Source organism: Limulus polyphemus, unplaced genomic scaffold, assembly GCF_000517525.1.
Source record: "Limulus polyphemus unplaced genomic scaffold, Limulus_polyphemus-2.1.2 Scaffold7696, whole genome shotgun sequence".
Lineage (NCBI taxonomy): Eukaryota > Metazoa > Arthropoda > Merostomata > Xiphosura > Limulidae > Limulus > Limulus polyphemus.
The window spans coordinates 23,565-37,210 of NW_013673306.1; the positions used below are offsets into that span (position 1 = coordinate 23,565).

Below are 13,646 nucleotides of genomic sequence, written 5' to 3' on the forward strand. Positions count from 1 at the left end.
AAGATGGTGTTGCAGCAAATGAAAAGAAGGTAATATGATGGTGCCATATCTGGAGAACATGGTGGGTGGGGGAGAACTTCCCAACCCAACTCCATAATCTTGAGTTGCGTCAAACGTGCCACATGTGGATGTGCATTGTCGTGGAGAAGAACACCTTTCTGATTGACGAGTGAAGGGCGTTTCTGATGAAGGGCTTGATTTAAACGTTTCAGTTGCTGACTATAGATCTCTGCATTGACAGTTCGCTGTGGATTGAGGAGTTCGAAATGAATAACTCCTTTGATGTACCACCAAATGCAAAGCATCATATTTTGCAGATGGAGTCCAGGTTTTGGGGTCGGAAGTGGTTTTTGTCTAGGACTGGGCCATTGTTTTTAGCGTTTAATATTCGCATAGAGAATCAAATTTTTCATCGCCGGTGACAATTCTGTCAAAAAATGGTTCACGCGCATTACACACCAGAAAAGACGAAGCAACGTTCACACGCTGGAAACGATGATCATCGGAGAGTTCGCGAGGAACCCAAACACCTTCTTTAAGGAATTTTCCTATATTCCTTAGATGTTTACGTATTATTTCATGAGAAACATGCAATTTCAGGGCCATTTCACGAGTGTGCTGCCTTGGGTTGGACTCAACAAGCGTCTTCGGAGCATCAATATCAATTCCAACATGTCGGCCCCTGCCATCACAATTTTTAAGGCTAAAATCACCCGAACGAAATTTTCTGAACCATCGTTAACACTTACGAACGTTCAACGCATTTCCATAAACTTCTTTGATATTTTTTGTGGCTCCAGAGGTGTTGTTTCCCTGCTTGTGTGTCTCGTCGCGTGCCATCACCATAAGGGATTATATTATATTAAACTGTACACGTTATATAGGCTACATTAACTTGACGTTTAGGCGATTCGTTTAACTATTATACGTGATATACGTTTTTTGATAGGTGGCTAATGAAAGTGTTCCGAAACGCGACATTAATTTTTTGACGACCTAATATTATATTGTCATTTTGCTGATATAAAAAGATGCTTTACCCGATTAACCTAAACTCGAATTTTTTACCCACAAAATTTATGATTCTGTAAAGGGAAGGACACAACAAAATAAAACAGGTAAAAACATAGTTGCCTTTAATGTACATGTGAAAATCTCTTTAAAATAAAATAGAAATTTTAAAATACAGTCCATTTTGTAGCTTAATGAAAATTTTGTTTTTATTAGAAAACTTATAAAGAAAACGCAGATTTCACTAATTCTGTGCATTAAAACAACAAAAGAAATAGATTAAATGAAGTATTATTCTGTGTATACATTATATATCTTGTAATGGACCTGTCCCACTGAACTTTTGTATGAATTTCTTTTACGTGTGGTTTATACGTGTCAGCACTGCTGACTCAGCAGCTGTTATAACCAATTATCTGGAGTATAGCTGCCACGAGAAAAAATATTTTATGGACCTTAATAAATGGGTATTGGGTGAAACGTTGGTGGAAGAAGCATCCAAAGTACTTCTGCTTGCCTATTCATAACCAAATCTGCTGTAGATAGTCTGCTGATGGAAAAAAAAACTGTAGGTGCTAATGACGAACATCTTAAAATTAATCACTTCTCGGTCCATACGTTTTGAAACAAAAAAACAAAAACAAACTTATTTTAAATATCTATTAAGACTTTAATGAGAGTTCGAGACTGTATAATAGCATATTATTGTGCACAAGGAGCTTCAAATCTCTAAATTTCTTGTTTGTAAGTGCTCATCACTACTGTGAAGTGAGTTGGTGAGCGTTTGGGGAAAAAAAAGAAGAGATAATTCCCACATTCGTTTGGAAAGTTAAAAGTGGGTCTATCTTTTAGAGTTCCCCACCTCTAAACCCAGAGCCTGAGAACATATTAGATACATAACTTTGTTTGTGTTTAAGCGCAAAGCTACTCAACAATTTTTAGTATAAGCCTTCAGGCTCACCGCTGAACCACTGGGGGAGGGGAGTTGGATTATTACATGGATGAATGTTGCAGAATAATTCTGTAAAATATTTGTTACAAAGGTATTATTAAGGTGTTGTCAAGTAAAAGATAACATTAATGTTTCACATCTGTTGTATTATTGCTTGGAATATTATCAGTGGTTCTGTGTTAAAAAATAACAACACGTGAATAACAAATTTTTTGAATAAAATCATTTCAGGTTTGTGTAATTACTGTGTACAAAGGATTAAGAGCTCTGTGTTTCTGAGCCTCACTTATTTTATAGTTGTTGTTCTTAAGTGGAGTTATTGGTCAGGTTAAAGATCCCTTAGGTTCAAGTATAGCCTTCCCTGACCGGAGGGACGGAAGCAGTCAGGAGTAACTGCTGCCAAAAGTGTTTTGTCTGACTTTCTGAACTAAATAAAGGGATTGGTTGTCACTTTTATAACATGCCTACACCTGAAAGTGTGACGCATGCTCAAAGGAATCACATTTTGAATTTCAGACTCTTCACTCCGCAACCCAACACGCTAAGCCTACTCTACACCCGAATCTTCAAATTGCTTTTAATGCACTATGCTTGTCTCGCGATCATATATAACAAAGTTAACCATGACAACTGGTTACAAAGATATAAAGGTGAAGTGCCATTTGGTTTTCAGTGGCTGACATGGTTCGGTAATACTGTTACATTCTATTTATGCTTTATCTTTAATATTGAATCTCAAAAGGGGCAGTTTGGGGTCGATCTATACTTCGCATTTTAACGACTTTGTGACTAACGACAATAATAAATATCAAATCATTTGTTAATGAGCAAAATTTCCATGAAATATCAGTTCAACCGTTTCATTCCTCAAGCAGTTGGATAATGAAACTGGTATTCATGTTATTCCATACGAAGACATTCCTATGGATTTCTGTTCGATTGGACAGTCGAAACGTACGCTGAGAAACCAATGTCCTTGTCCAGTAGATAGATAACGGAAAACTAGTGGAAAGATCGTGTGCTTTGGCCTTTGTAGCCTTACAACGGATACTTTTACAGCGGAACGTATTTTTCAGGGTTGTTGTCAAGATGAAGATTTGTCAGCGAGAGCATGTCTGTAACGACGTGGTGAGTTTCCAAATTCGATTTAAAGATGAGTTGAAATACTTCAGTTATTTTTTTAACATATCGCTAGTTTATACTATAAAGTCCTACAATGGCTTATCCATAAGCTTCGGGGCTTATAATGGTAAAACACTAAGTTTGATACCCACAGGAGACACAATGCAGATAGCCCATTGTGCAGCATTGTTCAAATAAAAAAACTAACGATTTGACGAAGATATTTAAGTACGTTTTCTAATAATGCAGAATACAAAGCTTTAGATTTTGATCTTACTGTCAGAAAAGCAGTCACATTAGATAACAATTTTCAGCTTCATCCACTTCGATCATACTACAGAATTGTCTACGATCTTTCATTAATTAATATCTAAAAGAAGCTGTCCAGTTAGCCAGTTTTTTATATTGATGACTGTAATTGTAACTTAATTAGTTTTATTACATTTTGTCAATATCTTTATAAAGAATGAATTTACGATTAAGACTGGTATTGAATTTTTTGAAAAATCAAATTAACTAAATAGCCCAGCATTAGCAAGTGAATGTATCCACGTATCGATAAGACTGAACGAAATACAGTAGATTTCAAGTCACCATTCCATCTTTATCTAAGCCTTATTAAATATTGTATTACAACACTTTGGCCTTTATAACAATGTATTGTTACATTAATGGACCAAACATTGTTTCTTTACTATGATAAGAGCTATATATATAAGATCACACAACACTGACATCAAGAAATTTTGCACCTCCTTCTACTGCTTCGGTTACTTACTTGGTTCCTGATATGGGTGGAGCCACTTTCGATGCTTTCTATTTATTTATTATATTTTACAATGAGGTCGAAACAAAAATTCCAAACTGCCAGTGTGGTGTTTCCAAACTGTCGTCTCAAGCTTACACAAAGTGCTGTTCCTCACAATGTGCAAAATGAGGCTAAGCTCATATTTGTTACTTTCTCACATATTGACCCCCCCCCAGTAGCACAGTGATATGTCTGCGGACTTACAACGCTAAAATCCGGGTTTCAATACCCGTGGTGGGCAGAGCACAGATAGCCCATTGTGTAGCTTTGTTACAAACAAATTACAAACAATTATATTTTAATGGAACGCTCCTGAAGAATCTGTAAAGCGAAACGTTGAGTGACCAATTAAAGAAAAATAACAAATTTGGTGTTATAAGGTCGTTTATTTCTAGTATTAAAAATCTCTTCTATACACCAGTATGTACCAGAGAAATTAAATAAAAAGTTTGTACTCCGTATATGAACACATAAATAAAATTAATGAATCATAATTATTTAATAAAAGGGATATAATGGTAAAAAAAGGGGGGTATTTTCAAAATAATGTGCTCCATGATCCAATAAAGAAAAAAATATATCTCAACCCCAAAAAATGGCAATACCATAAGTATTCGTGAATCATTGGAAGTGATTAAATTTTGGAAAAATTATAATGTATGATGATAATGTGCTCCATGATCCAATGAGGAAAAAAAAATCTCATACCCAAAAAATGGCAATACCATAAGTATTCGTGAATCATTGGAAGTGATTAAATTTTAGAAAAATTATAATGTATGATGAGGGATTAATGGGGCAGAAAGTATGTAGATGGCGCGATATTCTGTGAGAAACATATAAATTAAGATATCACATGACCGAATAGAAAGTGTAAACAGTGTAATGTGCTTGTTAGTGTCGAGTACATGTGAGAATGTAGACTGGTTTCAAATAAAATTATTTTTATTGTGTAAATCAAAACGGGATATTGGTTTAGCTGAATTTATTCATAATTCGACATGAGCATCCAAGAAGAATTTTATCATTCAATATTTGTACTAGTCCAATAATATTTTCTGCTGTTAAAACCATTGTTTATTTTGAATTTCTTTAACGATTGTCCATAGTGTTTTTGAAGAAGTCTCGTTGGAAACTTTGGGTAAATCACAGTGATCTGGTGTCATGCTAGCTTGCTGTACAAGTCCGTGTTGGTCCCTCTGAAAACTGGTTCCAGGCGGTTGGTGTGGTTCTAGAGTAAAACGACGTCGTTTTATTCTTCTTGTCACGGGGGCAACTTTATACCTGAGATCGTCACTTGAGAATGTAGAAGAATGGGTTATATCAACTAAATCTGTTTCACTCCTCCATCTACATTTGTTAAAGTCATCCATAGAAACTTCTCTCGCTGCAACAGTATCCGTTATATCCGGAAGACTTAAACATCTCACAGTGCCTTCACAAGAAACATGGCTAGTCGGCAGTGGGCGAATTTGCTTCTTCGTTGATCTTCTTTGGAAAGAAGACCGTTTTATTTCGGTCTCGGGTTTCGGAGATGACTGGTTTTCCAAATCAGTATGATATAAATATTTTGATTGATGATGCTTGCCGGAATTTGGAAGATTTGGTGTTGATTTTGTAAAATTAAAACTTGGGGTTCCTTTTTCGCGAAGATTGAGCATTGAATTGGCAAAATATCCAGTCGACGGCGATGATTCCAGAGAAGAGGAACCGACGACCGGTTGACGATGTCCTTTAATTGGTTGCAGCCTTTGCTGGTTTGTGCTTGTAGTTGGAGTAAATGCTTTAAATCTTTTGGCGTATTTTCGAGGGCCTTTTGGAGATAATTGAAGAACGATGTTTTCAAGAACAGACAACTGCCTTGGAGTTTGCTGTAAACCATTACTTGTATTTTTGTTTGAATTATTTGTTTTATTTAACAGTGTTTGGTACGGAGAATCTCTGATGTTATGATTCGTCAAATCCTTGACAGATACCACTTCATCTGGTCCAGAATATCTGTATAATGCAAATAATATATATATATATATATATATATATACGTGTGTGTATTTTTAGAATTATAAAACTTAAAAATTAAATATATCATCATGTACAGCAAACTGGTGAAAAATACTGCACCATAAGCCAGAGATAAACAGTAAAATTAAGTTCGTGCAGTACACCACAAACATATAGGATAAACTATACTCATTGCGGAACACTGGTGAGAGTATAATTTCAGAAAGATAAGCTCGGTAGTAGCACTCAAAAAGCGTTGCAAGTATCCTATTTCAAATATCCTGAAAAACTCGTCATGACAGATGAAAAAAAAAAAAATCCCACATGTTTAAACCCATAACTTTATAGGCTTAGAGATAGACGAGCATTCACCATTTGCAGCCGATAGTAGGTACGGTAGTGACTCCCTCTACCGTAGTAATCTTACATTATAAAATTAATTCTTTATAACCCTTCCATACAAAATATGATGAATTCACTCAACCACCTCCCATATTGAGGATTTTAAAGCCTAAATCTCACCAATCCTGAGTAAAACCCATTTATAACGGATAAATGAACAAGTTTATATTTCTCCATTTTTGTTTTTGCAACAATTTAATAAAATAAATATAATTTAAAATCACTGGGAGTGTCCATGCTTCTAAACAAGTCTTAAATCAAATTAAATAATAGAATAAGTAAATGAAAAAAATCAGGAGCTCAAACGGTTAACTACAGCGTGATCTACAGAACCTGTACTCGAATCCACCAAATGTTTCGATTTTTACAACCAACTAAAGTTATCTTGGTTGGAGACAATATTTAAAAGGAGATATTAACTTAAATATCGTCTGATATTTTTCAGTATTTCATGAAATACGGAACTTATCCAGCCATTATTAGTTTTCTGTAAAAGCCCCTGGTAACGCTATAATTATAAATCTGTCCCTGGGGGGCATTGCTAATTAATATTTGATTGACGTGGTTAACTACATTACTCCACTTCACCCCCACCCCAAATAATAGCCTTAATAACGTTTAAATTATTATATTCAAAACTTAAAATTATCCCACCCCCGTCAACAGAAATCTGGTACATTTTTTTTATTCTTTTAGAAATTGAGAACTGAATGTAAATAATATTTAAATATATTATCTGTTTCTTCGTTATTTATCGCAGTGATTATAAAATTTCACTTGAAACATATATGTGTTTATTAAATCGAATTACCAGAATCAACAGAACTGATTTCTGAAAGCTTATTTGTAATCTTACGTATATTTTGAGGTACGTACGGGATAGAAAGGGGGAGAATCTTACCCCCAGGTACCTGAGGATTTAATGGAGTCAATATCTGTGGAATGTCCCGGAGAATTTCTTTCGATATCCTCAAGACTATCACCGCGACTCCTGCGTCTGGTGATATTCCCGCCAAAAAGTGTCCAAACAGATGACTTCCGTTTTCCCATACCTTGTTCATTCCAGGTGTCGTTGTTCTCTTGATCTTGTTCTTCTTCTGTATCTGGTAGAACCATACCCTGTTGCTCCGAAGGGACTCTGAAAAAATAGAAAATAATGACATACTTCAACAGGCACAGGCGTAATTTATGGGCGTGTGACATGTCCCACCCACTTTTTGGAGTGTGAGAAATCATCCCCCACACATTTTAGACGACAGATATATGATATTTTTTGGTTTAATTATTTTCTTCTCAATTATTTTGAAGCAAAATCAATTGTCACAACAAACGAACTCTGCACCAGGACCTTGCGGAAACTTGCGTAATATTGCAACTGCCTCACTCGTGGCGCAGCTTGCGTGGAGTGTTTGAAACAGACAGGCAGTTGGTCAACAGCAGACAAGGAAGAATCATCTGTCTAGCGAGCTAAACGTATGGTTTTGAAATGCTGGTAAAGTTAGATAAATTATGTCCATGATTTCACTGCTGTAAATCTCATATATCTGTGTGAACAAGAGGATCTAATATTAAAAAAGTGTTTGTTTATACTGTTGGTGTAAAACAATGAGTTAAGGATATTTTTAAAACCGATTATAAAAGTCATTGTAGGAGCAGAATTATAGTTTTTTGAAAATAAATGTTTGTATTCTTATTTTTGTTTATTTTTTAGGACAATAGTGCCATCTAGACCTAGTTTTGATTTATGTTCTTGTTTTGGTTGGGAGTTTGTTGTCACACAATTCAGTATGGTTAGTGCTTTTTTACAGTCAGGAAGCAAATAAAGTTTTTTATCATTAAGGCATAAGAAAATTAAAACATAAAGGAATAAAATCCTAATAGTATAAAGGTAGGAATTTAGGATATTAATGTCGAAAACATATTGTTCAATTTGTTGTACAAAAGAAGGATTTCTATGCGTGTAGGTTTAGGTGGCAATGTCAATGTGGTCTTTGTTGTTTTTTTTTATATGTGAGTGTATAACTATTCTCGTTTAATAAACTTACTCGATATAAGTAAATATTATTTTTCCCATTTACTAAATCTCATGGAGATTCAACCTGGAAACCATGATTACTATTTATAAGTTACAGATTATGAAAGTACAAATGTATCCTTGTTTGAAAGGGATTTTATGTTTTCATCGCACAAAAGCTTTCAGAGGCAAAAAGTCACCGAGCACCAAAAATGTAGAACATACATTTGTATCCTCAGGATTTAGAAATAGAAAAAAAAAGCCCTAGAGAGGTTTCTAAAGCGTGTTTTATTGTCAATCACGTAAGGTAGCGGTGACAACTCATGGGGCAAAACTAGTAGACACCCAGTTCTCTAGTGTTTTAGCGTCATAGCAACAGGAGGCGAAAATCTTGCCTGTTGAAGATAGTAAGCATAGTGCAGTTTTTGGCATGGTTAAGATTGGCTTTTAGAGGTCACGAGGAAAAGAAAGAAAATCTAAGTCAGCTGCTGAAGTTGAGGTCAGAGGATGATCCCAAACTCTCTATGTGGCTGACAGGTAATCAGGATTATAGCTGATCTAGAATTCAAAACAAAATCCTGAGTTTAATGGTCAATTCCATTGTGAGAGATGTAAAGCAAATCAGTTCTTTGCCCCTACTGCAATATTCAGTGATAATTGGTGGAACACAACATATATTTGGCACTGAACAAGAGTCAATCTGCTTCTGCTATGTATATCGAGATCTGATGTCACATGAAGAATTTGTAGGTCTCTATAAAATACAGGAGAAAGAATATCCAAAGTTGCCACTGATTTCTTACCCCACCTCAGTCTTCCCCTTTCTAGTCTTCATGGGCAAACATACAATGGTGCTACAAATACGTCAAACAAATACTCTAGTGCACAGGCATTTCTTAGAAAAGAACAGCCACGAGCTTTTTGTCCATTGTAGTCCTCATTGTGTAAATCTCATTACTCAGGCAGCTTGTACAGCCTCTCCTGTGATTTGGAATTCTTTGCAGTGGGTTCATGAGTTGGGAAGCTTGTTTGGACAAATGGGGAAATTCAAGGAAATGTTTGAGGCAATATAAAAGTCTGAGAATGGATCCTGCACTACTTTGAAACCGCTGTGCTACACAAGTGGATTGTTCGTACCCAGCCATTCGATTAGTGTTCAACTAGAAACCGCTGTGCTCCACAAGTGGATTGTTCGTACCCCAGCCATTCAATCAGTGTTCAACTAGAAACTGCTGTGCTCCACAAGTGGATTTTTTGTACCCAAGCCAATCGATTAGTGTTCAACTAGAAACTGCTGTGCTCCACAAGTGGATTGTTCGTACCCCAGCCATTCAATCAGTGTTCAACTAGAAACCACTGTGCTCCACAAGTGGATTGTTCATACCCCACCCATTCAATCAGTGCTCAACTAGTACAAGTCAGTGTTGCTTAGTTTGGAAGAGATGGCTTCATCTAGTACATCAGATTCAGCAACTAAAGCAAATAGACTTCTGGAAAGATTTAAAAGGGGAAAACGGTCTTAGGACTAATTCTAGCCACTGAAGTGATGGAGGTATTGAACATATATTTTCCTAAAGAGAACACAAATCATTGCTGGAATGCTTGCTGTAATGGAGTGTGTCAAAACCTCCCTTCGAGAAAACAGAGGAAAGCTTTAGCAAAGTATACAACAAAACGACAGGATTAATCAACTCCTTGAATATCCAGCCAATTCCAATGCTGCACATGATATAAACACCCATATACTTTACTGGTAAAATTGTAGCACCTCCTTTATAATACTATACAACTGAGTACTACAAGCTGCCAGACACTGTAGATGTACAGTTTAGAGAGATTTTTGACCAGACAGACTTGCAGACTCTTGAAAACTGGGGAAAGTTATCCTCACTGGAGGGACTGACGATGTTGTGGGCCAATACCCAGAGTCATTATATTGTGCGGTTAGCCATGCTCATCTCAAAATACACCTACAATTCAAGCACTGAAGCTGCAAACATCTTGAGGGACGTGCTGGCTGAGGTCCGCGGCCTTTTTGATTGGGTTGAGGCCCGTGTGATGTTACTGGTAGTTGTCCCTGCCTTCTTTGCTGACGCTGAGAGGAACTTCTGTGCTCTTAGAAGACTAAAGACCTGGCTTCGAAATTCTGTGAAACAAAGTCGCCTGAACAATGTGGCCGTTTGACACATTCATCAAGAACAACTTAATCCCTTGGAAAGGAAAACATGCTGCTAGTAATTTATTGCAGCAAATGACTGGTCATTCGCAGCAATAATTTACTAGCAGAGTGTTTCCCTTCCAAGGAATCGCTGGTCATTTGCAGCAATAATTTACTAGCAGGGTGTTTTCCTTTCCAAGGGTTCGCTAGTCATTCGCAGCGATAATTTAGTAGCAGAGTGTTTCCCTTCCAAGAGATCGCTGGTCATTTGCAGCAATAATTTACTAGCAGGGTGTTTCCCTTCCAAGGGATCGCTGGTCATTTGCAGCAATAATTTACTAGCAGCGTGTTTTCCTTTCCAAGGGATCGCTGGTGATCTCTTGGAAGGGAAACACTCTGCTAGTAAATTATTGCTGCGAATGACTAGCGATCCCTTGGAAAGGAGAACACCCTGCTAGTAATTTATTGCTGCAAATGACCAGCGATCCCTTGGAAGGGAAACACTCTGCTAGTAAATTATTGCTGCAAATGACCAGTGATCTCTTGGAAGGGAAACACTCTGCTAGTAAATTATTGCTGCAAATGACCAGCGATCTCTTGGAAGGGAAACACTCTGCTAGTAAATTATTGCTGCAAATGACCAGCGATCTCTTGGAAGGGAAACACTCTGCTAGTAAATTATTGCTGCAAATGACCAGCGATCCCTTGGAAGGGAAACACTCTGCTAGTAAATTATTGCTGCAAATGACCAGCGATCCCTTGGAAGGGAAACACTCTGCTAGTAAATTATTGCTGCAAATGACCAGCGATCTCTTGGAAAGGAAAACACGCTGCTAGTAATTTATTGCTGCAAATGAACAGCGATCCCTTGGAAAGGAGAACACCCTGCTAGTAATTTATTGCTGCGAATGACTAGCGATCCCTTGGAAAGGAGAACACCCTGCTAGTAATTTATTGCTGCAAATGACCAGCGCAGGATTATTTTTGGACATTTTCTTTAGAAAACAAGGGAGTTCTTGTTATCTACTGATTGGTAAAGACAATTTGAAAGTTAACTATACAATAGGTCAAGCTACGGCGAAAGGAAAAAGAGGTATTCTTTGATAGATTGTTTAGGCACATTATTCATGGTAAGTAAACTTAAATGGACAGCAACTGCCTGTTGTAAAAAACACAAGGGTAGAGGACAACGTTTCAAAAGTCTTCCGTCTTCCACATTTGTGTTTTTACAACAGGCAGTTGCCGTCCATTTTAGGTTACCCTTCAAAAAAAGAGGGGTATTGTTAGAATTGAATTGTACTGTGTTTTCTTCTAAAGGCAAATACAGTTATGCTTCTATTTATTTTACTACGATAGTTATGGTTATTTGATCTGTATACCAAAACAGGAATTTTCATAACAAGGGTACCATTCTTGATATTGCCATACTGTGCAAATCCAGGTCAGAGAACTAGTATTTGTATAAGTTGTAGAAAATTAGGAATTAATACATAGAAAGTTCACCTGCTACAGCAGTCAAGATGTATACAATAACATAGAGGTACAGATAATATATTAAACTTATTGTACATAATACTTATTTATATTCAAAGACTAACACAAACACAGTTTCGTTCCTCCTTTTTTTAAAGACATTTTAACTGGATCATATTTTAACTAAAGATTATACTGTAACAATCATTACATCAACAATTTGATTTATTTTGCTTTCCTCGAGTTACCCTAAGTGTTACTGATGTAAGTGTCATTACTATTTAATAAGTTGTATTGATACCTGTGTATTGTGTAAAGTGTATTATGACAAACTGGTCCTGTTGTAAGTATGTTACTAGATCATTGAAAGCTTTAAAAGACTGTAAATGTTGATTTTACTGATATTTAGTGAATGTTTGCATTAATATAAGGAAAGAAAATCAACAAAGAAAATAAACTTTTTATTTCTCGTTTATTTTTTTAGAGAATACCCTCTTTTATACTCCAGTTTCACGAAACGCCCCCCCCCTCACTTTTAAAAAGAAAGTTTCGCCCCTGTCAATAGGTTAGATGTTTCTGGTTGTATTATATGCTCGAATTAAGGAAACTAAAACTTTACGTTTCGGTCTAAGTAACAAGGACAACGATAAAATTTTCTCTCCCTTACGGTCTACTAGTGAGTGGATCAACGGTAAGTTTACGAACTTAAATCCGGGGTTCGATTCCCTGTGGGGGACAGCGTGCAAATATCTAGTTGTGTAGCCTTACGCAAAAACAAACAAACTCTCTTGTTGTATTGTTCTCTCAACTAGACTTTACAAATATTTATACATTGTTGTATTGTTCTCTCAATTAGACTTTACAAATATTTATACATTGTTGTATTGTTCTGTCACTTAGACTTTACAAATATTTATACATTGTTGTATTGTTCTGTCACTTAGACTTTACAAATATTTATACATTGTTGTATTGTTCTGTCACTTAGACTTTACAAATATTTATACATTGTTGTATTGTTCTGTCACTTAGACTTTACAAATATTTATACATTGTTGTATTGTTCTCTCAATTAGACTTTACAAATATTTATACATTGTTGTATTGTTCTGTCACTTAGACTTTACAAATATTTATACATTGTTGTATTGTTCTCTCACTTAGACTTTACAAATATTTATACATAGTTGTATTGTTTTTAGAAGAAGATCTTCCCAATGGTTAGTAGACTATAAGATTTATGAACTAAATATTCATTTAAATAATGATCTTGAATTATGTTTGCCAAAAACAATTAAAGCTAAGAATTACTTACAATAACTTTTTTTTTTTGCATTGAAGAAAGTATAACACCTTTCGTTCATTACCCTCTGCTATTATTTGTATGGTATAGTAATTAACACCAACTGTAGTTTAAACTTACTACATGTACGTCTTAATGAACGAAAGGTGTTCCTCTGCTATTATTTGTATGGTACAGTAATTAACACCAACTGTAGTTTAAACTTACTACATGTACGTCTAATGAACGAAAGGTGTCCCTCTGCTATTATTTGTATGGTATAGTAATTAACACCAACTGTAGTTTAAACTTACTGCATGTACGTCTAATGAACGGAAAGGTGTCCCTCTGCTATTATTTGTATGGTATAGTAATTAACACCAACTGTAGTTTAAACTTACTGCATGTACGCCACAGAACCTC

General features: G+C 35.9%; 1 protein-coding gene across 1 annotated transcript; it reads right to left on the reverse strand.

The window, feature by feature from the left end:
- Positions 1–4,820: 4,820 nt before the first annotated feature.
- LOC111089871 lies at positions 4,821–13,640 on the reverse strand. The gene is made up of 3 exons (XM_022403104.1): positions 13,625–13,640; positions 7,198–7,434; positions 4,821–5,891 (listed from the first exon to the last, which is right to left on the reverse strand). Exons 1-3 carry the CDS (start codon positions 13,627–13,629, stop codon positions 4,958–4,960), a joined length of 1,176 nt encoding a protein of 391 aa, XP_022258812.1. The 5' UTR covers positions 13,630–13,640; the 3' UTR covers positions 4,821–4,957.
- Between the last annotated feature and the right edge of the window lie 6 nt (positions 13,641–13,646).

Excerpts from the sequence above, each read along its gene's own strand:
- LOC111089871 (XM_022403104.1), bottom strand. Across the intron at positions 5,892-7,197 it reads AAATCCTCAGGTACCTGGGG|ATATTCTGGACCAGATGAAG; the intron begins GTAAGATTCTCC and ends TGCATTATACAG.